Source organism: Ursus arctos, unplaced genomic scaffold, assembly GCF_023065955.2.
Source record: "Ursus arctos isolate Adak ecotype North America unplaced genomic scaffold, UrsArc2.0 scaffold_15, whole genome shotgun sequence".
NCBI classification, from domain to species: Eukaryota; Metazoa; Chordata; class Mammalia; order Carnivora; family Ursidae; genus Ursus; species Ursus arctos.
The window spans coordinates 28,293,090-28,320,150 of record NW_026622819.1 but is presented as its reverse complement, the minus strand read 5'-3'; the positions used below and the strand labels follow the sequence as shown (position 1 = coordinate 28,320,150).

Below are 27,061 nucleotides of genomic sequence, written 5' to 3'. Positions count from 1 at the left end.
CTTTCTGGGCGTCCGGGTGGCACAGTCGTTAAGCGTCTGCCTTCGGCTCAGGGCGTTATCCCGGTGTTATGGGATCGAGCCCCACATCAGGCTCCTCCGCTATGAGCCTGCTTCTTCCTCTCTCACTCCCCCTGCTTGTGTTCCCTCTCTCGCTGGCTGTCTCTCTCTCTGTCAAATAAATAAATAAAATCTTAAAAAAAAAAAAAAGAAACCACATCTTTCTGTATGGACCATCCCAGCATCATTGCCCATATATTGCCCACTTTTGATTTCTTTTTCTTTTCTGGCACTGGGAGATTTCTTTATTTACAGGGCTTGGTTGCATATTAATCTATTTTTTTTAATTTAGCATGTCTTCTGTGTTTTTATAACAGGGTATGAACCTGTCTATTTTAGCTCAGTCTGCCATGTTTCCTGAAACTGATAATAAATTTAATAGTTTTTTTTTCTTTTTACTATGATGGAGATTAAATTTTAAATATCATATTAGATTATTTCATTATACAGTAGGAAGTTATCAAAATAATATGTTGTAAACTTCTGATATATCTGTTGCCATGTGCAAGTGTTAACTAAGTGTTATATTTTTTTTTCCCATGTGCTTTTTTTCCTCTACTGTTTTACTTTGGATTAGTACATTTCCTGACTCACATGAATAAGGAGGCTCAAAGGGACAAAGAGGAGACTTCAGAAGCTGAATTTTCAGTAACAGAAACTCATTCTAGTCAGAAAACCTGTGTGTTTCCTTCTGCTGATTCGGCTCTCAGCCTTTCCAGTGACTGGAATACAACTTCTCCTGGTATTCTTCACATTTTTCATTTACACTCTTGTTTTCCAGTTTACTGTTACTGAAGAGTATTTTATTGGGAACACATTTGTGAAGGATTTGTGAAGGCATTTTGCAATACTTGTAAATTTCAGGGGTGGGAAGTTAAAAATTGTGCCATTTACTTGAAGAACTGTGTTGTCTTGTCATCTTCCTAAGATCTATTGCAAGCATGTATCATATTCTCTAATAAGATATATGATTAGATCTCTCCAAGTTATTTTGCTAACTTATTAGTGTTAAATATATAGCAACTGGACTATCTGGTTTTTACAAAACTTGAGAAATTCAGACTGCCAATATTGAGAACCTGGAGTTTTAATTATGAAAACAAAACAACAGTCCCAGAGACTGCTGCGTCCCAGATAATGCTGCTTTACATGCACTGAGCCCGGTGGGAGCCTAACCTGAAAAGTGGATGCAGTTATTGTCCCCATTGTACAGTTGAGAATATTGAGACTTAGAAAAGTTTAGTGCCACTTTTCATTCTATTTCATTTGGAGCTGACAATAAAAATGCTCTTTTTAGTCCTAACGAATACATTTTGTCATGTGAATAATAGGTCATACTAAATATAGCACTTGGGCTACTGATAGTGGCTTTGAAATATTTTTTTTCTTTCAGCTATCGATGGTCAAAAATGATGAATTTACTAAGTGTTTATAGTATGTTTTATTATTAAAGTAGCATAAGCAGTAAAAAATTCTATTTTTAAATGGTATAGTGGTTATTAGAAGAAAAACTTTTAAGCTGGCTTTAAGTCTTATAATTTTTTTCTCTAAGTTCTTCCTAAATTTCATTTGTATTTTGGTGTCATCCTATGGGGCTGATCATTTCCACTTCACAGAGCTGTGAAGATTGAGTGTTGTATGTAAAGCACCTAACTGAGAACCTGTTTGATTCTCGTAGGTCCTCAGTCATCCGTAGCTTTCATCTGGACTCTAACAGGGGAGAGTTGACAGATGAGGTTATAGAGGGTGTAGAGGGTTCTGACTGTATCTGAGAAGTGTACACTCCAGTTACTATCAGGGAATCACTGGAGAATTCTGAGCAGAAAAGTGGAATGAGGAGGTTTTGGAGAAGACTAGAATGGAGGCCTAGCTGGTTTAGTGAGCTGTTGGATTCATCCGACTGTGCAATAATAAGGGCCTGGGCAGTGTTGTGGGAAAGCAGGAGACATTCTGAAGGCAACTGGCGTTACTCACTGATTAAGTGGATAAAAGAGGAGGAGAAGGAGAAACTAAATGGCTATTTTGTGTTGTCAGACTATAGGAGCAAGGATATCCTAGCTCTGATGTCAGACTCTAGAGTACCTTAAGACCAAATGTAGCAGTGTAAGGTGATGTTGGGGTTTATAAATGGCCATATTTAGGACCCAGTTTTTGACAACAAGTGGAACTTGGTGAGAGGTTTATGCTTGAAAAACAGATGTAAGAGCCTTTTACCTAGTTATATAGTCAAGACTTAGTGCATCTGTTTTCAGGAAGGCACATGGAAAAAGGGAAAATGCCGAAGAGCAGCCTGTGAAATGACACCCTTGAGAGAGTACTGGGGGCCTCCCCCTGAGGGAGATGGGCAAGCAGACTCTGGTGAGGGGCTTTCAAGAGAAAGTGAGCGGCTCACAGTTGCACAAGCTACCAGAATGTCAAGAATAAAGATAGAATTTGTTAAGGACTTTGGGGACTTTCAGGTAATATCCAGACTAGAAGGCTGTTTGGGGACAAAGACAGGCTCAAAAAGCTGTACATATAGACCACTTAATAATTCTGATGGTAAAAGAAAGTAGAAAAATAAGAGAAATGAAATCAAACATCATTTCTAGATGGGGATAAAGACAAACTCTTTAATGGTTAAAGTAAGAAGAAAACAAAGGAGTAGGAAAAGTGAGATTGAAAGTATTCATTCAGGATTGTAATAGCTTCTTAAGTTAGGATGCAAGACAAGAAAGGAAAAATGTGAATAAATGTCATAACACATATAAAGATGGATAATTAAAATGTTTTTCTATAGTGTTCAATGTCTAATGTAAATTAAGGAAATCAAATTATTAGTTTTTAGTGTGCAGAATTTAGATAGTTAATGGGTGTTTCCTTTTCCAAAGTTGGCATCTTAGAAAGATAGTCACTTCCCTACTTCCAGTGCTCAAAGCCAGCTCAGATTTCCTCTTTTGAAATTGACTTCCATTTCTTAGCACATTCTTGTGAGTGTTCTTAACAGTGGCAAATAATTTATTTACTGAGGATGGATTTGATTTTCAGTAACAGCCACAAGATTTCCAGAGGCATTTCTGATAAGTGGAGTAGATAATAAGGCTGAGTGTCACTGTTTGGATTAAAAAAAAAAAAAGAAGAATTGTGATTTTAAAGGAATAAACTTGATTTTTGTGCTCAGTAAATTGTGAAGGCAGTCCCAAAGGAAGAGTTTCAAAAATGGTTTGAAAATGAAGTAAGGATCAAATCTTCCTGAGTAACTACTGTTAAAGGTATTTATTTGGATATAATACTTTTCTGTCCTTTGATAAAAGGAATCAGAAAAGAAATTTCATTTCTCAGTAGTCAGACCTTTTATATCTGATTACTCTATACCTACATCATTACCATTTTTTTTTCTTTTAGTCATTGAGGCTTTTCTTAATAGTTAAATTTAAGGGGTGCCTGGCTGGCTCGATCGGTAGGTCATGCGACTCTTGATCTCATGGTTGTGGGTTCGAGCTCCACGTTGAGTGTGGAGGTTACTTAAAAATAAAAAATATCTTTAAAAAAAATAGTTAAATTTAGGGGCGCCTGGGTGGCACAGCGGTTAAGCGTCTGCCTTCGGCTCAGGGCGTGATCCCGGCGTTGTGGGATCGAGCCCCACATCAGGCTCCTCCGCTATGAGCCTGCTTCTTCCTCTCCCACTCCCCTGCTTGTGTTCTCTCTCTCGCTGGTGTCTCTATCTCTGTCGAATAAATAAATAAAATCTTTAAAAAAAAAAAATAGTTAAATTTAATTAATTGCTGTTAAAACCTTACAAATGCCCTAACTCTGAGAACAAAGATAATGTAAAATCCTTGATTTGAGGATTAATAAATTAAACAAAACGACATGTGCTTAGGAAAGCAAAGTTAATATTAAAAACACGTGGATGAGTAAGTGTTGGGGCAGGGTGGATTTGTCTAAGAAAATCTTAACAAGGAAATGTTCTTGAAAAGAGATGTCAGAACACTTTCCTCCTTAATAACTCAATTCTGAGTATTAAACATATCAAAAATTGAGTAAATTAGGTGTTTTGCTTTAAAGACATATAGTTAATATTGGACAAGGTTTAAAAATTATTCGTTGGGTCCTGTTCTTCCAAGTAATGGGTTCTTGGAATTAAATTAGATATTTTCCCAAATGTATTACTTTTAGATCATCAGATCATTTTTGTTTTTGTTTTTTGTTGTTGTTTTAGTAAATTGCACTTCAGTATTTTAATCTGTGTACTAAGCAAAGAAGGACTGTACTTCCTAAAGTATTCAGAGTACTCTGGATAGAAGAGTAATAATCTGAAAATGCAGAGTATTCACTACCAAATAGCATATTTAAGAGGAGGATAAATAGGTTACATATATATGTGTGTGTGTGTGTGTGTGTGTATTTTTAAACCTATTTGGAGGTTTAAAAATATTTATTTTTATTTATTTTTTAAGATTTTATTTGTGAGAGAGAGAGAGCACAAGCAGGGGGAGCGGCAGGCAGAGAGAGAACAGGCTCCTCACTGAGCAAGGATCCCGATGTGGGATTCGATCCCAAGACCCTGGGATCATGACCCAAGCTGAAGGCAGATGCTTAACCAACTGAGCCACCCAGGCACCCCTAAAAATATTTTAATTTCTGATTGTATAATTTCTAAATCAGGTTAATAAATGAGAGTAGAAAAAAATTACTGACCCCAAATTTTTATTAATAATGTTTCTTTTCTTTTAAGGTGTGAATAACAGTGATGAGTTATTTGAGAGGTAACTATCTTAAGAATTAATTCACAGGTTTACTTAAGGTTGGGTATAAACTGTGTGTTTTGGAAATTTTGTTGTTCATGTGTATGTGAGCTCTATACTACAGATTTTTTCATGGATGCAAAGGAATATAATTCTCATTGGGAACTGAGTGTTTTAAGAAGCTGAGGATTGCTTTCTTATATCTTTTACTGTTTTAGCATAGGTAACTAGAATGCAGTAGACTGAGTCTACTACATCTTTTATTGCGTGTGAATTCAGCAGGCAGGACAGGTAGAGGTTATCTCCTGAGCCTTATATTCACTTTTTTTTTTTAAAGATTTTATTTATTTATTTATTTGACAGAGAGAGACAGCCAGCGAGAGAGGGAACACAAGCAGGGGGAGTGGGAGAGGAAGAAGCAGGCTCCCAGCAGAGGAGCCTGAGGTGGGGCTCGATCCCAGAACGCCGGGATCACGCCCTGAGCCGAAGGCAGACGCTTAACGACTGAGCCATCCAGGCGCCCCAGTATTCACTTTTTTAAGAGCATGTAAGAAGTCATCAATTACTGATGATTAGACTTCTGCGCTGAGGATTACTGGAAAATAGAAGGAACATTAGATCTGTGTTTATTATTTTTGTGTTCATTTATGCTCTTAGAGGACATAGCTTTACACGTTCATTTTTTAAACTTTATATGTTAATTTTTGCTTAATGTAATTAAATTGTAGATACTGACTTATATTTCTCAAATTGCATTTGAAAATGAAGCATTTCAGTAGATCCACTCCAGATGACTGGATTAACTGATGTTGCAGACATTATTGAGGACCTTATAACAAAAGATGGAGTTTCCAGTGAGGAGCTCGGTTTAACAGAACAACAAGCTAAGAATATCTCCAGGTAATCTTTGAATAATTGATTTTTAACCCATTTAAAATGTTTATGGTTCAAGAATATTCAAAATTGGCTATATTTTAATGTGATTTTTATGGAACAAATACAAAACTTAGGTTTTTTTCTTCTTAAATACTTTTTGTGATGTTTATGTGTCACTTGTCCCCTTCCCCAACAGTAGAGAGACTGGTGTATTTCATATAGCAGCACATCTGTATCCTGGGAGTTTTCCCGAGGTCTCATTACTTTATCTTATTTTTGTTGTCCTTTATCTTTTATTTATTTATTTTGAGATTTTTAAAAATTTCAGTATAGTTAACATAAAGTGTTGTATTAGTTTCAGGAGTACAAAATAGTGATTCAACAGTTCTATACTTTACTCGGCGCTCATCAAGACAAATGCACTCCTAATCCCCTTCACCTGTTTTACCCACCCCTCACCCACCTCCCCTCTGATAACCATTTGTTTGTTCTCTATAGTTAAGAGTCTGTTTTTTTGGTTTTTCTCTTTTCTTTTTTGTTCATTTGTTTCGTTGTTTGTATGAGTGAAATCATATGGTATTTATTTGTCTTTCTCTGACTTATTTCGCTTAGCAGTATGCTCTCTAGCTCCATCCATGTTGTTGCAAATGGCAAGATTTCATTCATCTTTATGGCTGAGTAATATTCCATGGTATATGTACCCCACTTCTTTATCCATTCAACTATCAACGAACACCTGGGCTGCTTCCATAATTTGGCTATTGTAAATAATGCAGTAAACATTGGAGTGGATATATCCCTTCGAATTAGTGTTTTTGTATTCTTTAGGAAAACAACTAGTAATGGAATTACTGGATCATAGGGTAGTTTTATTTTTAACTTTTTGAGAAATCTTCATACTGTTTTCCAGAGTGGCTGCACCAGTCTGCATTCCCACCAACAGTGCACAAGGATTCCTTTTTCTCCACATCCTCACCAACACTTGTTTCTTGTTTTTTATTTTAGCCATTCCGACAGGTGTGAGGTGATATCTTATTGTGGCTTTGATTTGCATTTGCCTGATGATGAGTGACGTCGAGCACCTTTTCATGTGTCTCTTGGCCATCTGGATGTCTTCTTTGGAGAAATGTCTGTTCATGCCTTCTGCCCATTTTTTAATTGGATTATTTGGGGTTTTTTGGTGTTGAGTTGTGTAAGTTCTTTATATATTTTGGATACTAACCCTTTATTGGATATGTCATTTGCAAATATGTTTTCCCATTCAGTAGGTTGTCTTTTAGTTTTGTTGATTGTTTCCTTTGCTGTGCAGAAGCTTTGTATTTTGATGTAGTTCCAATAGTTTATTTTTGCTTTTGTTACCCTTGCCTCGGAAGACATGTAGAAAAATGTTGCTATAACCAGTGTCTGAGAAATTACTGCCTGTACTGTCTTCTAGAATTTTTATGGTTTCAGGTCTCCCATTTGGGTCCTTAATCCATTTTTAATTTATTTTTCTGTTGGGTGTAAGGAAGTGGTCCAGTTTCATTGTTTTGCATGTTGCTGTCCAGTTTTCCTAGCACCATTTGTTGAAGCAACCATCTTTTCCCATTGCATATTCTTTCCTGATTTGCCAATGATTAATTGACCATATAATAGTGTGTTTATTTCTGGGCTCTCTGTTCTGTTCTATTGAGCTATGTGGTTGTTTTTGTGCCAGTGCCATACTGTTTTGATTACTGCAGCGTTGTGGTATATCTTGAAATCTGGTATTGTGATACCTCCACCTTTGTACTTTTTCAAGATTGCTTTGGCTACTTGGAGTCTTTTGTGGTTCCATACACATTGTGGGGTTATTTCTGAAAAATGCTGTTGGTATTTTGATAGGGTTTGCACTAAATCTGTAGATTGCTTTGGGTAGTATGGACATTTTAACAATATTTGTTCTCCCAATCCGTGAACATGGAATATCTTTCCATTTGTTTGTGTCATCTTCAATTTCTTTCATCAGTGTTTTATAGTTTTCAGAATACAGGTCTTTCACCTCCTTGGTGAGATTTATTCCTAGGTATTTTATTATTTTTGGTGTAATTGTAAATGGGATTGTTTTATTAATTTCTTTTTCTGCTACTTCATTATTAGTGTATAGAAATATAATGAATTTCTGTATATTGATTTTGTGTTCTGCACCTTACTGAATTCAATTATTCTAGTTTTTTGGTGAGTCTTTAGGGTTTCCTATGTATAGTATTATGTCATCTGCAAATAATGAAAGTTTTATTTCTTCCTTACCAATTTGGATGCATTTTTTTCCCTTTTTCTTGTCTGATTGTGTGGCTAGGACTTCCAGTACTATGTTGACTGCAAATGGTGAGAGTAGACATCCTTGTCTTGTTCTGATCTTAGGGGAAAGCTGTCAAGTTTTTTGGTTTTTTTTTTTTTTTTTTTTTTTTTACTATTGAGTATGACATTAACTGTGGGTTTTTCATATATGGCCTTTATTATGTTGAGGTATGTACCCTTTAAACCTACTTCATTGAAGGTTTTTGTCATGCATGGACGTTGTACTTTGTCAAATGCTTTTGGTGAATGATTTTTTTAATGTACTATTAATTTGGTTTGCTAATATTTTGTTGAGGATTTTTGCATCTGTGTTCATCAGAGATATTTGCCTGTAGTTCTCTCTCTTTTTTTAAAAAGATTTATTTATTATTTTAGAGAGAGAGCTTGGGGGGGAGGGAGGGAGAGAATGTCAAGCAGACTCCCCGCTAAGCATGGAGCCCAATGCAGAACTCATTCTCACAACCCCTGAGATCATGACCTGACCTGAAATCAAGAGTCAGATGTTTAACCAACTGAGCCACCCAGGTAGCCCAGTAGTTCGTTCGTTCGTTCGTTCGTTCTTTCTTTCTTTCTTTTCTTTTCTTTTCTTTTCTTTTTTTTCTTTTCTTTTCTTTTCTTTTCTTTTCTTTTCTTTTCTTTTCTTTCTTTCTTGTGTCTTTATCTGGTTTTGGTATTGAGGTAATGCTGGCCTTGTAGAATTAATTTGGAAGCTTTCCTTCCTCTTCTATTTTTTGGAATAGTTTGGGAAGAATAGATATTAACTTTTCTGTGCATGTTTGGTAAAATTCATCTGTGAAGCTCTCTTGTCCTGGACTTGTTTGTTGTAAGTTCTTTGATTATGGATTCAGTTTCATGCTGGTGATCAGTCTGTTCAAATTTTCTATTTCTTCCTGGGGCGCCTGGGTGGCACAGCGGTTAAGCGTCTGCCTTCGGCTCAGGGCGTGATCCCAGCGTTATGGGATCGAGCCCCACATCAGGCTCCTCCGCTATGAGCCTGCTTCTTCCTCTCCCACTCCCCCTGCTTGTGTTCCCTCTCTCGCTGGCTGTCTCTATCTCTGTCAAATAAATAAATAAAATCTTTAAAAAAAAAAATTTCTATTTCTTCCTGCTTCAGTTTTGGGAGATTATATGTTTCTAGGAAGAATTCTTGTAGGTTGTCCAATTTGTTTAGCCCATTTATATTCAAAGTAATTATTGATAGGTATGTACTTATTACCATTTTGTTATTTGTGCTATGGTTGTGTTTGTGCTGCTTCTCTGTTCCTTTCTTCTCTTGCTGTCTTCTCTTTGGTTTGCTGGCTTTCTTTAATGATATACTTGGATTCCTTTCTCTTTATTTATTTTTAAAGATTTTATTTATTTATTTGACAGAGATAGAGACAGCCAGAGAGAGAGGGAACACAAGCAGGGGGAGTGGGAGAGGAAGAAGCAGGCTCATAGCAGAGGAGCCTGATGTGGGGCTCGATCCCGTAATGCCGGGATCACGCCCTGAGCTGAAGGCAGACGCTTAACCACTGTGCCACCCAGGCGCCCCCTCTTTATTTTTTTGCATATCTATTATCGGTTTTTGATTTGTAGTTACCATTCAGTTTGTATATAACATCTTATGCATATAGCAGTCTATATTAAGTTGACGGGTGCTTAAGTTTGAACCCATTCTTTGCTCTTCTCCCCACCTCCCATGTTTTAGGTGTATAGTGTCATACTTTACATCCTTTTATTTCATGAGTTCCTTGACTGATTTTTATAGATATACTTATTTTTATTATTTTTGTTCCTTCTACTTTTCTTACTCCTACTTACGATTTTTCCTTTCCACTAGAAGAGTCCCCTTTGACATTTTTTATAGGGCTGGTTTAGTGGTCATGAATTCTTTTAACTTTCGTTTGTTTGGGAAACTTTTTCTGTCTCCCGTTCTGAACGATAGCCTTGCTGGATGAGTATTCTTGGCTGCAGGTTTTTTTCCTTTCAGTACTTTGAATATATCATTCCACTGCCTTCTGACCTGCCCAGTTTCTACTGAAAAATCAGCTGTTTGTGAGATTTTCCTTGTATGTAACTGTTTTCTTTTGCTGCTTTTTAAAATTCTCTCTTTAAAGGGGGGGTAATCAGAAGGGGGAATGAAACATGAGAGACTATGGACTATGAGAAACAAACTGAGGACTTCAGAGGGGAGGGGGGTGGGGGAATGGGATAGACTGGTGATGGGTAGTAAGGAGGGCACGTATTGCATGGTGCACTGGGTGTTATACACAACTAATGAATCATCAAGCCTTACATCGGAAACCGGGGATGTACTGTATGGTGACTAACGTAATATAATAAAAAATCATTAAAAAATAAAATAAAATAAAATTCTCTATTACTATTTTTTTGCCATTTTAATTACTCTGTATCTTGGTGTGGACCTCCTTGGGTTGATTTTATTGGGGGATTTCTGTGCCTTCTGGATCTGAATTTCTGTTTCCCTCGCCAGATTTGGGAAATGTTCAGATATTATTTTCTTGAAGTAAATTTTCTGCTCCCTTTTCTCTGTCTTAGCCTTCTGGGATCTGTATAATGCAAATGTTATTACACTTGCTGGTGTTGCTGAGGCCCTAAGACTATTTTTATTTTGTATTATATTTTTCTCTCAACTGTTCAGCTTGATTGCTTTCCATTACTCTGTCCCCCAGGTTGTTGATCCATTTTTCTACTTCCTCTAGTCTCCTATTCATTGCATCTAGTATATTTTTAATTTCATTTATTGTATTATTCATCTCTGATTGGTTCTTTTGTTTTCCATCTCTTTGTTAAGGGTCGCACTGATGTCCTTCGCTTTTTTTTCAGTGAGCATCTTTATGACCATTATTGTAAGTTCTCTTTTGGTCATATTACTATGTCCATTTCACGTGGGTTTCTTTCTGTGATTCTGTCCTTTTCTTTCATTTGGGACATATTCCTCTGTGTCCTCATTTTGTCTAACTCTCTATAACTATATTTCTGTGCTAGGGAAGTCAGCTACATCTCCTGCTCTGGAATGTAGTGGCCTTCTGAAGAAGAGGTCTTGTAGTGCCCTGCAGTGCAGTTGCCCCGATTACCAGAACTGGCACTTCAGGGGTGTCTCCTCTGAGTGTTGCATGTGCCCTGATGTTGTGGCTGAGCCACTTTTTCCTTCAGTCCCGTTGTCTATAATGGCTTTCTTTGCCTGTTTTGGACAGGGTGTAGTCCCTGTGTTAGTGGGCCAGTCTAGGGTCACCTTGGGCTTGAGTTGAGTCAGACCAGGTGCTTGCCAGAGACGTAGTAGCACCAAAGTGCAGGGCACGTTCCTTGTGTTGTCTCCTGAGAAGCTTTTGTTGGTGGGTGGGGCCTGTAGTCAAACCAGATGTCTGCCTCTACCCCACCGCTGGGGCTGCAGTCTGATCGTTGTGTGTGGTTATCTCTCCCTGGGCCAGGAGTCACTTTGGAGTGGCGTTGGCTCCTGTTGGAGCTGCTCGTACATTGCCAGGCTTGTGGCACAGTTTTGGATGGGCTCTGGCCAAAAGCATATGGGAGGGGGCGAGTCCACAGGAGATAATTGAGGTGGGATGTGGGTGTTATCATGATTTGAGTGGGTTTGCTATTGGAGGAGAGTTGGAATCCTGACAGGAGGGGATGGGTCTGCAGGAAAACATGGGGGCGGGTGCATTGTTAGCAAGTTAGATAGAGTGTCAGTGTTGTGCTGATTCCTACAGGTGTCTCTGTGTCTAGGCTGGGGGGCAGGGGACAGAAATGGTGCCTGTCAGCTCTTTTGTTCTTGGAGAAGTCTTCCAAAGATCACTGCCCCTCTAGCACATGCTTTGAGATTAGTAAACAAGCCTCCCTCCCTCCCCCATGCCCCAGGCATTTTTCACACTGCTGCTTCTATGCTGTCTCTTATGCTCTCTCTTTAAGGGCAGGGACTCAGTTGCTCTCTCCATGCTCTCCCAGAGCTGAGACTGCCGATTTTTTAAGTTACACCTTTTAAGTCCTACTGATTATAAGAACGTGCAAAATTTAATCCCTGTGGTTTTCGAAGCCAAAAGTTATGGGGATTCATCTTTCCTATGTGGGCGTCTCAGTGTGAGGGTCTATTTCTCTCCCCTCACCATGCCCACAGCATCCCTCCCACCAGCACACCGTCCCTGTGGTTCCATTTAGCCCCTGACTGTGTCTCCACCCCTCCTGCCCTCTTTGATATGGCGTCTTCTCTACACTTAGCTATGGATGGAGTTTGTTCTTCTAGTCTTTGATCATTTTCTGGGTTATTTACACTGATATCAATGTTATCTAATCATATCCATGGGATGAGATGAGCTTAGGGTTCTCCTACTCTGCCGACTTCTCTGGAAGTTCTCATCACTTTAAGTGCAACATAAATTTAATCCTTTCTTTTTAGAAGTAATTAAAGATTTTTAAAAAGATTTTATTTATCCATTCACTTTTAGAGAGGGTGCGTGTGTCCACATGCATGCAAGTGGGGGGAGGGGTAGAGGGGGAGGGAGAGGGACAAGCAGACTCTGTGCTGAGTGTGGAGCCCGATGTGGGGCTTAATCCCACGACCCTGAGATCATGACCTGAGCCAAAATCAAGAGTCAGCCACTTAACCGACTGAGCCACCCAGGCACCCCAGCTAAAGACTTCATAGTACTTTGCCATAAATATTAATCCTTAGAATACATATTAAATAGCCTTTTCCTGGAATATTAGGTTAAAATGTTTTTCCTTGCAATGTGTCCTGATCCAAGAACTGGTTCCTGAGAGAATAAAGTCTGGCTTTCCTACTAGTGCTTCCTTGGGATACATCTACCTCTCGGCTTGTTTATATAAGACAGTCAACCTTATGAATGTTATGAATATTTCATCAATAATGTAAGTATCAAGATTTAGAATAAAAATATGGTTTGTACTCTTGAATGGAGAAAGAACTGTAAAAAGAGTGTGACGTAAGACCAAATTATATGAGTGTGCTATGGGAGCTTGTGGGGAGAGTCAGTCAAAGGCAGTAGCTTCACTAGTTATGGTGTTCGAGCTGTATTTCAAAGGACTAATAGAAATTTGTGTTGCTTACAAACAGTAGAAAGGGTATTCAAGGCAGCAAGAATATAAAATGCAAAGGAGTGATGATTAGATATGGGCTGAGAGTTAGATGTGACTAGAGTTCATGCCTCGGAAGGAGAGAGAGGATCTGGCTGGGTGCGCTGGCTGTAGATTGGGGGCCAAAGGCAACCATTCCTTATCTGCAAGCAATAAGGGGGTCAGCAAAGGGCTTTAAACTAGAAATGGGAACCAACTGGAGGTCTTACTTCAGTAGTCTAAAGATGAAGGGGCTGAGAATGGAGAGTGTAGGATAATAATCTTGAGTAAACCTGCAGGCCGTCAGGAGAGTATGAGAATAATTTTCTATTTGAATGACTGAGTTGATGGTGATTTCTTTGGCAAGATAGAGAATGTAGTTTCAGATATGTTATAAGGTGCCAGGAGAATATTCACTTAGTAATATTCATTGGCACATTAGTTTTAGGTCATCCCAGAAGCAAATGCCAAAATAAGATTTAGGTGAGCTGAGATTTATTTGGAGAAACACCTGTGAGGGAGAAAGGGACAGGAGCCAGAGGACATGGGGACAGCTATCAGACTGCAGTCCCAATGTGGATCTGATCCTGTGTTAGGGGTCCCCAGGATCACTTTTAGTTCATTGATTGACAGGAGGACTTACAGAACTCAGAGAGTCATACTCAAGATTTAATTTATTACAAGAGGATTCAAAGCAAAACCAGCAAGGGAAATAGAGCACATGCAGTGAATTCTGAGGGAAACCAGGCACAGGTTCCTAAGAATCCTCTCCCAGTGCGGTCCCAACACGACACAATTCCTCCAGCAGCAGGTTGTGACAGTACATGTGAGATAACGTCCATCACGAAGGCTCATTTAGGGGCTCAGTGCCCAGAGTTTTTCTTGGGGGCTGGTTGAGTAGGCAGCCTCTTCCTGGCACATACCAAATCCAGATTTCCAGAAAGAAAAGCAGGTTTTCAGTATAAACCACATTGTTTGTACCAGTGACCTTCCATTTAGGGTGATGTTCTCCTCTCATGTTAGGTGATGAGTCTGCCCCAAATCCCTGTCTCACACCACCTGTTTCCTTGGACCATTTTCAGTCCTACTTGTGTCAGTTCACATCATCTGAGAAGCAGAAGCCAAGATGGGATTAGATGTGCAAGACATTTATTGGGAGAAAGGCCTGTGAGGGGAAAGGGGAGAAAACACAGAAGTGAGGGGGACCATCAGACCACAATGTCGGCGTGATCCCACCCTGTGAAGGAGAAAGGGAAGGGGGAGGGGAGAGGGCCGAGTAAGTGGAATGTCAGAGTGTGGTGTTCTAGGAAAGTTTCAGCTGGGTCAGTGGTGAGACATCCATCCACACTGCCCATCAGAGGAGTTCTGTGTCTTGCAGGAATGGGCCAGCCATAACATGCCCGCCATGCCCGGTCATCAGCTCAGGCCAGCCCATGCGAAGTATGGCGTGGGCATGAGTGTGAGGCTAGCTCCCCAAGGGCAGCTGTTTAGAAGTCATCTCTCTGGTATAAGTTTTGGAAGTGACTGAGGTAGTCCAGGAGTAGATGATTGGTGAAGAAGTCCAAAAGAGAACCTTTAAAGACATTAATATTGAAGTGAGCAGAGACGAAAGGAGCCAATGTAGGAGGCTGCACAGTGTTTTCAGAGTTAGAATAAGACCCATGTAAGAGAGGGTTTAACACAGAAAAGAGGAGCCAATTGTATTAAATGTTATGGAGAAGTCCAGTAGGATGAAGAGGCTGTTGGTGAGCTTTCTGAGATCATTTTCAGTGGATTTCAGGGAACAGGTTGGAGCAAGTTGATAGAGACATGATGCGTACTAATTTTTGAGAATGGGAAAAACTTTTCCAAATAGGGACGCCTGGCTGGGCTCAGTTGGTGGCACAGGTGACTCTTGATCTCAGGATTGTGAGTTCAAGCCCCATGTTGGGTGAAGAAATTACTTTAAAAAAATCTTTAAGAAAAATCCCTTTCCAATAAACAGTATTTAGTTGTGATACTACTTAGAGCCATAAAAAAATGTAAAATCAAGTGATGCCCTGCCTGCTAAATTTCTCAGAATTCAGCATTCTTCTGGTAGACGAACACAAAGAACTGAGAAGGAAAGAAGAGAAATTCAGGTGTGGATGAAAAGAAAACGCAAGGAACGAATGGCAGAGTACTTACACCAGCTGGCAGAGAAGAGAGGGCGAGAACATGACCCTTTCTGCCCGAGGAGCAATCCAGTAAGTGTGCAGTATCAGGGGCGATGGGATTAGCACCGAATATGTGCAGGTTTTCCCTGGCAAATATTCAAGAAAAGGATTAACGTAATTTGGATGCATTTTTTATTAGACAGAAGTGTCACCATTTTCTTTGTCAGAAAATGTGAATTACCTAACCAAACTGTAGCAAGGTATTCTACAAACCATGCTCTGTTGAACTATCTTAGATCCTTCTTCTTCCGCAGGCTAATTATGGCTCCAGCCAACTTTAACCAAGTGAAGAGGTTGAGTGATTGGCAACCAGCTGGAGCTGTTCCTTAATTTCCAGTGAGAGTCAGTGGCAGCTGAACAACTGACTGTGTGTGTAGCGAAGCCATTTTAAAAATCAATTTTGCATCCAGGAGTTACCTACAAAAAATAGAGTGTGGTCCAGGCAGATACCAAGGGTGCAATGGTGTGTGTGCGTGCATGTCAGGTGCCCCCTAAACTGTCAGCATTTATTTCCTGAGCCCTGACTGGAAAGCACCACGGCTCGGTCAGAGGCAGTATTCTTCAGAAGGTGAAATAAAGCAGCGGTACTTTGATAATCACATTACCATGAAAATTACATTTGAATTATACTTACAGTTTTTTACTTGGTAATTTGAGATAAAATATAATAGTACTTAATTTTTTCCAGCATCATTAGGGAAACATATTCTATGAAAGTGAATTTTCCAGATAAGGCTGTTACATTTAAGCATCAAATGGTGCAAACGTAGGCGAACTATTATGTAAATTGCATACGTTACTGAACTTGTGTCTGGAGAAAGCATGTTGATGTTAATATACCTTTTTTTTTTAAGAGAGAGCGCATGCGTGCACGTGCAAACGCACACACACGTGCGCGCGTGCACACACACACACACACAGGAGCTGGAGGGAGGGGCAGAGGGAAAGGGAAAGAAAATCTTAAATCAGTAAGATGTTGGGCATGGAGCCCAACATGGGGCTCCATCTCACGACCCTGAGATCATGACCTGAGCCCAAATCCAGAGTCAGACGCTAAACCAACTGAGCCGCCCAGGTGCCCCCATGTTAATTAATAGAACATTTTGTGGAGAGTGTTAAGGACCCGGTAATGACCTTCAAGGCTACTGAGGTACCTGACTAGAATCTTCAAGTGCATGTGTTTATGTGTGTGTTCCTCCGCCCCACGGGGGAGGGGGGTTCTGCTATAACCCTCTCTGTCAACCAAGCAAATACCCAAGATAGTTAGAATTCTGTCCAAATTTAGAACAAATGAACTCTGAGGGCACTGGGATTGCTTGGTTCATCAACTTTGTGACCTCTCCTTCACAACGCAAACGCCTGCTTATTTTTAGCTTCTATTTAGGTGAAGGTATGGGTTTAGTGAGGGGTTAATGTAATTAAAAATTTCATTTGAACTTATATCAGAAATTAATAAGATCTTTGTTACTGCTTCCGTGTAGAACCCACAGAGAGTGAATGCACTTGTGTGTGCACATTTTTATATACACAATTGTGTGTAAAAGGACTTCATTAGTAACTCTAGTAATTCAATGTTCTGGAATAAGACACTTGCTAGTTTGCCTCATGGTGCCTAAGTTTTGAAGAGTTTACAAGTCACAGTGATCATACTACAGTAGGTTACTGGTAGACTTTTTAAAACGTCAAAATGATAGTTTTAAAGGTCTAACTCCTTTCTGCTTTATCAAGCACACTGTTAGATTAATCACAAGACTGAGTATGAAGTGTATGTCTTCATCCTTAAAATGTTCTTGTTTTCCATCTTAAATGCAGCTGACACTATATGTTAATTGAATTTAAATTAAAAAAGAAAAAAATAAATTCAGCTGATAAGTTCTCTCCTTTTGAGAAAATACATGAATTTAGCTACTAAAGTGGATTTTGCATTCCACTTTATATTAAACTAGATTTTAATTACGTGATGCTTCAACATTTTCATGTTTTGTGCTTGGGATAGAAAGCTTTGTCAAATATGACATTTTGCGCTGTTTCCTGAATAGCAAAAATATGTTTTAACCTATTAAAATTGATTCGTGAATTTTCATGTTTTCCATGGATCACAATGGCTTAATTATTTGAACTGAACATTAATGGACTAACCAGGTATTTCTCATGCAGTTTTATATGACTTCACGGGAAATCAGGCTGAGACAGAAGATGAAGAATGAAAAGGACAGGTGAGCTGGGTAGCTGTACCCCAGCATCCTCTCCAGTTTGCGCACCTGAGGCGTCGACAATGCCTGAGAAACTCTAGTCTTCACAGTAGCCCCGTTTTGTCCATAAACAGAAAATTATGGGTGATAACTGCAAGGCAAATAGACTCCACTAGACTTTTTAGGAATTTGCTTTCAAATATCGTTTATTTCATTGAATTTTCATGACTTTTATTTCTGCTATTGCCCACCCTCTCCCAATCCAGATATGTATGTGCATTTTGAAAACACTCAAAAAGCCATAACTACAGGTGCCTTTACTAATTTCCACCTAATGGTTTTCAGAAATCTGAAATATGAATTTGCATTTGAAAAGCATTGAAAAAAACAAATGCTAGGTGATCTTTAAACATTATGTTCCCTCTAGAAATATGAACTGAAAATGACTCTTTTATTAAATGCTGTTTTATTCTTTGTCTGAAGATTGCTACTCTCTGACCACTATAGTCGGCGGATCTCACAAGCATACAGTCTGATGAATGAACTGTTATCTGAATCAGTACAATTACCAACAACTGCACAGAAAGTCTTGCCTAACAAACCCAGAACTGCTCAGATTTCCCGAGAGCAACACTCTCTTTCTCCAAGAAGGTAAGACAAAGTTTGGCATGTCATTTGGCAAGATTATGTCAGGCATGATAAGAAGAATTTAGTGCTCTCATCACCCAGGTTCAGTGTATTTGCATCTACCCTGCTCAGAAATATGAAAATCAAGTAAAGAAAAACATGGTCCCATAGCTATGAGGTCTTTATAAGTTTATACAATCACCAAGGAAAAAGACAAAAATGTCATTATATCTCTAAGATATGACAAAGCACTTCGGCATACCTACTACAATTTTGATATCTGTTCAATTCTGTTTCCTCCTTTTCTATAATCTGCCTCCTCACTGTTCTCCCTGTTTCTCCACTTGGCTCCACGCTTGCAGAAATAGTCCCCACCAGCTTATCACTTCTTCTCCACTGTCTCTTCCCAACACAAACCCACATGTAATCAGATCACTTGTGTGTGTATAATTTGTGGTCTACTCAAAATACCAGAGACTCCCTTGAATCTTTTCTAAAATAAAGCAGGGTATTAAATACATAAGCAACTGCCAAATACATAGACAATTTGAAATGGACAGATAACCAAAAACAATTTCTTTAAAAAAAAATGAAGTTTAAGGTGTGAGACACGAAGACTAATTTTTGAGAATTGTTATAACATGAAATCACTGAAGTACAGAATAAGCAATGTCAAGTGAATGTATTAATCTGAGCTAGAATTTGGGCCTTTTGCAATATAGTTCATTACTGATACGAGAGTCTAAGAATATAATAATTATGTAATTTCTACTTTAGAGAGAATCAATATGGTCACAATATTCCAATAAATCAACCTGGAAAATTCAGATATATATCCAGACCAAGTTACATCCGAAAGGGGAAAGCTCAAGGGCCTCCTTGGCCATGTGGTAAGACACTAAGCTTTTTTTTTAAGTTTAAATTTTGTATAATTTGGACCTCCTCGTCTCCGGAGTTGGTTGTCATTAGTAAAATGAAATCTTAGTGAAAAGCAGTTCTCATTTCAGCAGAATGCAAGTTGCAGGATTGATAAAGACTTACCTGCGCTGGGATTTTGTCTGTTCTATCGCTTTGAAATAGGAAGACCCCAGAAATCTTCTTAAACGAATGGCCTTTTTATAATAGAGTTTGAACAGTCAATATTTAGGTAAGACTTCTTTGGGAATCTGTTTCTTTTGCACGTCTGCCTAAAGAGGTAGGCATTTTTACAAATCAAGTTCTTATAGATGTTAGGATGTCAGACAGACACCAGGACATCACAGAAGAGGAGTACTAAGAGGCTCATATTGAACTATCATGTTGTTACCTTTCGAACATCCTTTTCCACATTTGAAGATATAATATCTGTTATTTATTGCTAGCCTTCCTTTAATTTTGCCATATTTGGGTTTTGATTACCAAAGTAAAATATTCTTATTTTGTGAAATGATTACACATTAAAAAATGTGTAATCATAGGTGTGCCTAGGTGGATCAGTCAGTTGAGTGGCTTTTTTTTTTAAGATTTAAAAAATTTATTTGAGAGAGAGAGAGAGAGCACTGAGGGAGAGTGAGAAGGAGAAGCAGACTCCCCGCTGAGCAGGGAGCCTGACGTGGGGCTTGATCCCAGGACCCTGGGATCATGACCTGAGCCATAGGCAGATGCCTAATGGACTGAGCCACCCAGGTGCATTTTCGGCTCAGGTCATGATCTCAGAGTCATGAGATGGAGCCTCATGTCAGCCTCCACACTCATTGTGGTGTCTGCTTGGGGTTCTCCCTCTCTCTCTGCTCCTCCCCCTGCTCGCACTCTCTCTCTCTCAAAATAAAAAATCTTAAAAAAATGTATAATCGTAGTTAATATGTAGTATAAACACACACAGCTTTTAGCTGTGTAGTAAACTAATATGCCAGGTTCTGTTTAAGCTCTTTAATTACAACCCTGTGAGACATGTGCTATTATGTTCCCATTTTACAGATGAGAAAACCCAGGCAGAAAAAGTTGAAATAACTGCCTGAGATCAGACAGCTAGGAAGTAGCAGAGCTGGGATTTGAACCCAGTCTGGGTCTGGAGCCTACACACTTAGAACCTATGCTTCATTATGCTGCCTCAATTTACAAAATGGAAATTTCCATAAATTCCAGTCCTCTAAATAAAACTTAATTAGCTTTTGCTCTTGATTAACAAATTACAATAAGACAATAGTGCTCTTTTTAAACTAAAATTTCAAAATAGTAACCATGTTTTCTTTGTTTATTTTATACCTGATACATTTGCTAAAGGTAAATAAAAGAAATGCCAAAAATTAGCAAGGATTTTAAACTTTAAACTTTCTTAATATCAGATGGAAAAGTCTTGGATTCTATGGAAATGTGCCTTTGTCTTGGATCTGTCCAGTGTCAGGCCTGGACAGTTACGTCGCACTCACCTGGGCTGAGGCCTCGGCCCTTCTTTGGTCAGCTCCCCCGCCCTTGCTGGACTGTCCTGGAAGAGGTGCTCCTGCACACTGGGACCCCCACCCCACGCAGACCAGTCCAGAGCTTGTTCCCTGCCTTCGAGGCACGCTCCCCTTCTCCCTTCTTAGCCTTCTTTCCCCATCTCTTCGGCCGGCTTGCTCTCCAGCCACGGGCTGTGCTGGGTGGCTCTTTCCTCAAAAGTCTCCCTTCCTTGAATGCCTCACCTCTGTGTCTGCCATCCCTCATCTTAATTCTTCAGTTCTTCCAAACCGAGGTCATGAATTTTAAATGGGGGCTAATACTTAACTTGCCTGGTGGTTCCGGTGGTTGTGAGTATCCACAACAACTGCCTCAGCTGCCATGGTTACCGTTTCTTTATTGTCGTCTGCCCCCGCCCCCATCATGCTGCAGCAGGTCTCATGTAGTCACTTGTCAACTTCTGTCCCATGCTAGACGAAATCTTGTGAAGGTAGCAACACTGTCTCCTTTATCTTGTACTACCACTCACACTGGACAAATGAGATTATTGAATGCTTGGATAAATGAAAAAAAATGGCTGTTTAGCTTTTCTGCCTAAAAATAGCTATTTATAAACTACTGTTCAGGAATATTAGTGGGTGGATATTGTTGTATTTATACTATGTCAGAGAAGACCACGTGTAGCTTGCCGTCATCCCAGCTAACCTGTCCCTTAGCTTCCCCAGAAGAGGAAAAAAGGCAACTGGAGGGGCTGGTGAACATGCTGGCTTCTATCCAGGTTGCACCCAGAACTCAACCTTTCCCCTGGCTACATTCCGAGGCTTTCAATCCCCCAGTGTTGTGCGGCAGTGGGAGAAATGCAGGCATGATGGATCCCAGGCCCTCCCCTAGTCAGCGACACAGATCCCCGGGCCCCACATGAGGCAGTTCAGTCAGTGCACAGGTGGGGAAGTGAGGACTCATCAAGATTTTTAAGTTCACTGCAGCTCATTTGTAAAAGAAGGGGTTTTTCTGAAGATACTTGAGTCTGACTATATGTTGTTATCTGTCTAGTGTGTTGTTCCTGGCAAATATCTCCAGCCCTGATTGATTGTAAGCTGTTATACTTAGAGATCTTCCTGCTTTTTTTTCTTTTTTGCTTGTTTTATGTTTAGTTCTATCAAAAACAATATAAGGGCTATGATAAGTAACTGAGAGGCATCAAAAGCATAAAAAAATTTCCAGCCTTTGGAATCATCCCGGCCTACATTCATATCTCAGCTCTGCTGCTCGCTTGGTGTCTCAAATATGTTATTAAAACCTACCTCGTAGGGGTACTGAAGGTAATAAGTAAAACATTTTGCATAACAGAAATAATAAACAGTGGTTATTAATCCTGGAATTTAAGAAACCTTAGTTAATCATTGTTTTGATAAAATCTAACTTGGCATTCTGTCAAGGTGTTCACTGCTAATAGGCTTATGCGGCTGCCTTTTCCGGTTGCCAGAGAGGTTGTCAAGGCGCATTTGCCAGTTTGAGAGAGGACCGTGGTCGTGCTATGAGATACCAAGTTTCAAAGGAGAGTTTTCCCTTCCTTCTTCTGCACTTTTGTTTTGCTTTCTTGGTTTAAATCAATCACATGTATTGGGCCCCATCTTAATCAGAAGTTTCTGTCCTTAAAGAATGTACAGTATGGTATGTGAAACATCATGGCAGCATACAGAAGGTTAAAGAAGTTGGCCTGTTTTTCTAGGAACTGCTACTTCTGCCAGACAGAGTAAAGGTGGGGGAGCCAAAGCGGCAGTGAGAAAGGCTGTGCCGTCTCCAGTTACCTTCCAAAAAGGTAAGGGAGGAATAGAGAATAAAGTTCAACTTAAATTTTTAAAAATTGTAAGACACACTTAGACATTTCAAATACAGATTTCAGAATGAAGGCTCTGGCTGTGTGGTACAGCGGTTTAGTGAACAGGCTGCAGAGTTCGCTGTCTTTGGAATCCTATTTCACCATTTACTCTTTAGCTTTGGGCAAATTCCTAACCCATCTGTGTAAACCTCAGCTTTCTCACCTGCAAAATCCGGATTATTAGAGTGAGAACATATATTACGGGCTTAGCAGAGTATTGAACGTAAAAACAAATATTCAGAGGGGGCCGCTGTCACAGAGTCATGTCGCACACAGACCTGTAAATCTGGGGATTCTAAATCAGCTGTGCTCCGATCTTCTAGAGAGGGAACTGATCATGATCTTAATTCCTAAGAATGAAGATCAAGTCCGGCCCACCCCTCACCCCATGTTACTCTTCACCATTTAAAAGTCCGTTCACATTATTCTCCTGTGAGCTCTCCGTAACGGCCCTGGTGGATAGACAGGGCAACTGTTATCCCTGTCTTACAGCCGAAGCCAGGGAGGCTTAGGGAAGTGACGCCTGATGCCAAGCATTGTATTAACACTGTGCGTGATCTCACTTAATCCTCACATTAACTGAGTGAGCTCTATGGCATTATCCTGATTTATAGAAATAACTACATTTGGTAGGGACCACAATGCAAACACTGATTATATGTAGTATAAAAATGATGAGAAACGTGAATGAATCTATTCCTGCCCCTCGGCCTCTCTCCAGTGCTGCCGTCTTCCAGTTCACTGCCTCTCTCTTCAGCTGCATCTGCTCTTTCACCTGCCAAGTTTTACTGTTGATGGCTGTATTTCCTAGAAATTCTCTTTGGTTCTTTTTCCACAGTTTTCCCCACTGAATGCCTTAAGCCTCAAAGCTGTAATTACTAGGGTCAGTTTGAGTGCTAGAAGCATTTCCTGTGTTTTTTTTTTTTTTTAAAGATTTTATTTATTTATTCAACAGAGATAGAGACAGCCAGCGAGAGAGGGAACACACGCAGGGGGAGTGGGAGAGGAAGAAGCACGCTTCCAGCGGAGGAGCCTGATGTGGGGCTTGATCCCATAACGCCGGGATCACGCCCTGAGCCGAAGGCAGACGCTTAACCACTGTGCCACCCAGGCGCCCCCGTTTCCTGTGCTTCTAATTGTATAATCCCAGACTTTGTTTTTCTTTCAAAGTCTCCCATTTTAATCTTTTGTAAAATGTTTTCTAGTTTGGAGTACCCAAAAGCTAGTTTATTCTTTTCTAAACAAATATCTAGCAATGTTAGTTTAACAGATAAAATACCCCAAAATATAATGTTGCCCCTAAAAATAGCTGAAATTATATGGACGCTGATACTATATTTATGAAAACCCAGAGATCCGGGGTTTTGTGAAGTGAATTATGATCTGGCATGAGGCCTTGCCCATAGGAAGGCAAACAGCAGTATTTCTTTCATTGTTCAGGGGTAGCCCTGTGACAGGAGGAGGTGGAGTATGACTCCAAGTGTCTAGCTCGGCTGCGTGTCTCGAGTATGGCCCAAGATCAGACACCGGTAGGGCAAGAGGAGGTACAGGGGACGGATTCAGTTTTGCTGTTCAGTTTCAGATTCCTCAGGCTAGACTCCACAGACATTGTTTGGCAGTATGTTTCATAAAGAAACTGGGTGGCGGTGGTCAATGTCCTACAGAGAGTGCTTCCCCGAGGTAAGCTGGTTCGCTTGCCAGCCTAGTTTCCATGGTGGGGTTTCTTCTTGACGGATCTGTTTTACCTTAGAATACGTCCACTGTCCACACTGGGGCACAGACACCCAAACTTGAAAAGCTTTGCACATGCTCAGTTTCACAGCATTGTTTCCATATTGTATTTTAAGATTGGCTATCCCGAACCAACCCTAGAGAAATGCACTCGGATCTGAAGAGAAGGAAATTACAAAGCCATCCCTGCAGAAATCCAGGTGAGAGACAGCCAGTGACAGCCTCTCAAGGTATGTAGAGTCCCCATAGGTAAAGCTTTATCCTAAAGTGCAGGACCGTTAACCTTAATTTCTTAATTTTTGGTGATGATTTTGTCGTTCTTTTTAGATGGCAATAATTATGTTCATTTGAGGAGTATCGAAGTCTAGTTACCAAATTAACTGTAGCAGAAGTGAGGGTGGGATTAGTTGGTGGTTCCAGCCTTTGCTGATCTTTCACGGCCTGATCTCTCGGAGCAGCTCCCTCAGCACCCCGTCTCCATGTGTTTCCGTCTACTTTGGAGAGACGACCTACCTTCGTGGTTATCATACTGCTTAACCACTTGGTGGTCTCTCTATTAACCTTCAGTCTCAGGTGGTTCTGTTTTACTGGCTGTTTTCTTTTTTGCCACAGTGTTTGCTCTCCCAGCTTTGCAGTTGGAACTTCTCCACAGGTCCGTTATATCTGTGGCCTCTCCTCCCCGGACTCTCTTGTCCTAGAGGCTACTGTTATTTTTAAAATGAAGAGATGGCCAGAATTCAATTTCTTTCTATCACACTGACAGGGCAGAAATTGTTAAAACCATATCCAGACCTTGTGATTCAATTATTAGGTAAGGGGTGCCTGGCTGGCTCAATTGGCAGGGGGTTGTGAGTTCGAGCCCCATGTCGAGTGCAGAGATTTCTTAAAAATAGATCATAAAAAAAAAAACTTTAGGTAAAACGTGACTGCCTTGGATTTGATGATAAAAGTCAGAATGAATAAATGAACTCATAAATGAATCAGTCCCACGTACCTTTGTCCTTTTCCCTTGGAAGGTTCCGGTGCTCCATGTCGTCTGCAGTGTACAAAAAATCACATTAGTGCTGAGCTTTCACCTCGATCAAAGCAGGTGTGTATAGAGTACGAGAGAGAGGAGACCATGGTGAGTCCCTGGATGGTACCTTCGCACATCCGAACAATCCTTCACGAGAGCCACAGTTCCCTCCTCCAGGTGAGCGTTGTTCCAGATGTCAGTCGGCCTAGTGATTTCTCTGTGTTCTCCAGTCGTTGCTTACTGCTTTCTGTGGGATGTGGAGATCCTGTAAGATTGAAGTAGTGATTCAGAGCATCTATACTCTTTGAGCGTTTTCCTTGAATTTGTATTTTCCTTTCAACTAAAGACTAACAAGAAAGTAAGAGCAGACGATTGTACTACGAGCATAAACATCCATCGTGTCCGAGGACGTTCGGCCCATCATCCACCCGCATGTGCTGGGCGGTCACCGCCCTGCTCTGCTTCACCAGTTGGTGGATGAGCAACTCTAGAATCTTTGGAAAGCTCAGTTCATGTTCCATTTATTTTTTTCTCAGGCCCAGACCACCACTTACTTACTGCCTTTCTTAATTTGGTAGGACCTGTCAGCTGCCGAAGAAGAGCTAGAGCCTCCTTTCCGTGGCCCGGACAGTGTGTCTGAGAGCACTGGCAGCATCCTCAGCAAGCTGGACTGGAATGCCATTGAAGACATGGTGGCCGGTGTAGAGGACAAGAGCCTGTCTGTCCACTGGGCCTTGGACCTGTAAGACCCGAGCATCATTCTGTTGCCAAGCAAAGGCCGGCACCTCAGTGACAGTAGTTCTGAAAGATGTGTGTGTTTAAGAGAGAGAAGCAGCGAAGGAAGCAATGTGAATATACCACCTGCAGCCATATTATTACCCAGATTAGCCTTTTCAAGAGGGAAAATAAACACTTCTCAATAATTATGCCTTCATGGGTAAAGGGTTACCTATAGATCTGTTATATGCTTTTGCATTTGACTTATCTTTAGACAGTTTTTTGAATGATGAAAAGTACCTTTCAAGTCAAGTTTACGTAACATTTGTTTCAATAAAAATCTCTTTTGTCTCCTCCTTTACTACCCCCTGAGTTTTGAGAAACAACCTTATATGGATAAAAGAATCTTTCATTGAGGAGAAGAAGAAAGTCAATCTCACTCTGAGATTCGATACTGAACTCCATTTTAGAGCACAGCCTAAAGTTCACCGGGCAGGCCTGGCTCCAGAGTGAAAAGAAACCAGCCACATTCCAGTAATGCTGGACTTGCAAATAAGCCAGACCTGTCCTGTGCCCTGCAGCCCGCAAAGCCTCAGAGAAAGAAACAGTGAAGATGCTTTGAGCGGGAAATAGGATTCCTGACTTTGGAAGGCTCGTGTTAACTTTGTAAAGACCATGGTGTGGAGACCTGGGCAATTTCTGGTGTTGCCCCCAAATAATAGTAGAAGAAGAAACTAAAAACCTTCACTCGTTTGTCAATTTTTGGTATAGTATGAAAGAATACTGTTGTCTAAAAAAGCTATTAAATATGCTTCCTCTTCCAACGACATACCTGTGTGGGGCCGGGTTGTTTTCCTGTCCTTCAGCCAGAACAACATCCCACAGCAGGCTGAGCGCAGAAGCACGTATGAGAATTCCACATCTTCCATAAAGCCAAACATTCAAGAGATTTGTAAAACTATAAAACAGTGCCACTCTTCTAAGTTTTGTTTTGGAAAATACTTTTGTAAATATGTGTTATAAACAGTGAATGGGAGGTACATGGGTGGCTCAGTTGGTAAAGTGTCCGACTCTTGGTTTCGGCTCAGGTCATGAGATTGAGCCCCATGTTGGGCTCTGCAGCTGGGCACGGAGTCTGCTTAAGATTCTCGCTCTCCCTCGGCCCCTCCCCTGCTTGCGAGCGTGTGCGCACACTCTCTAAAAAATAAAACACCGAGTGGGTCACTGTAATTAAA

At 40.3% G+C, this 27,061-nt stretch overlaps 1 protein-coding gene across 16 annotated transcripts in view; it reads left to right on the top strand.

Annotated features, from left to right (window-relative positions):
* Positions 1 to 26,655, top strand: part of CPLANE1 (ciliogenesis and planar polarity effector complex subunit 1) — a 136,112-nt gene extending 109,457 nt beyond the window's left edge. For 9 of the 16 annotated variants that reach the window (XM_026506834.4, XM_026506832.4, XM_026506835.4 and 6 more), the window contains 11 exons: positions 635 to 799; positions 4,775 to 4,805; positions 5,553 to 5,684; positions 15,112 to 15,277; positions 17,405 to 17,463; positions 17,923 to 18,090; positions 18,844 to 18,956; positions 22,214 to 22,303; positions 24,211 to 24,324; positions 25,111 to 25,286; positions 25,688 to 26,655. In XM_026506834.4, coding sequence (XP_026362619.3) covers positions 635 to 799; positions 4,775 to 4,805; positions 5,553 to 5,684; positions 15,112 to 15,277; positions 17,405 to 17,463; positions 17,923 to 18,090; positions 18,844 to 18,956; positions 22,214 to 22,303; positions 24,211 to 24,324; positions 25,111 to 25,286; positions 25,688 to 25,855 — 1,382 coding nt within the window. In that variant the 3' untranslated portion in view covers positions 25,856 to 26,655. Of the gene's footprint in view, positions 1 to 634; positions 800 to 4,774; positions 4,806 to 5,552; positions 5,685 to 6,665; positions 8,500 to 15,111; positions 15,278 to 17,404; positions 17,464 to 17,922; positions 18,091 to 18,843; positions 18,957 to 22,213; positions 22,304 to 24,210; positions 24,325 to 25,110; positions 25,287 to 25,687 lie in introns of those variants that run through there. The other 7 variants (XM_057312202.1, XM_048224339.2, XM_026506831.4 and 4 more) reach the window with 4 other exon arrangements.
* The last annotated feature ends 406 nt before the right edge of the window (positions 26,656 to 27,061 follow it).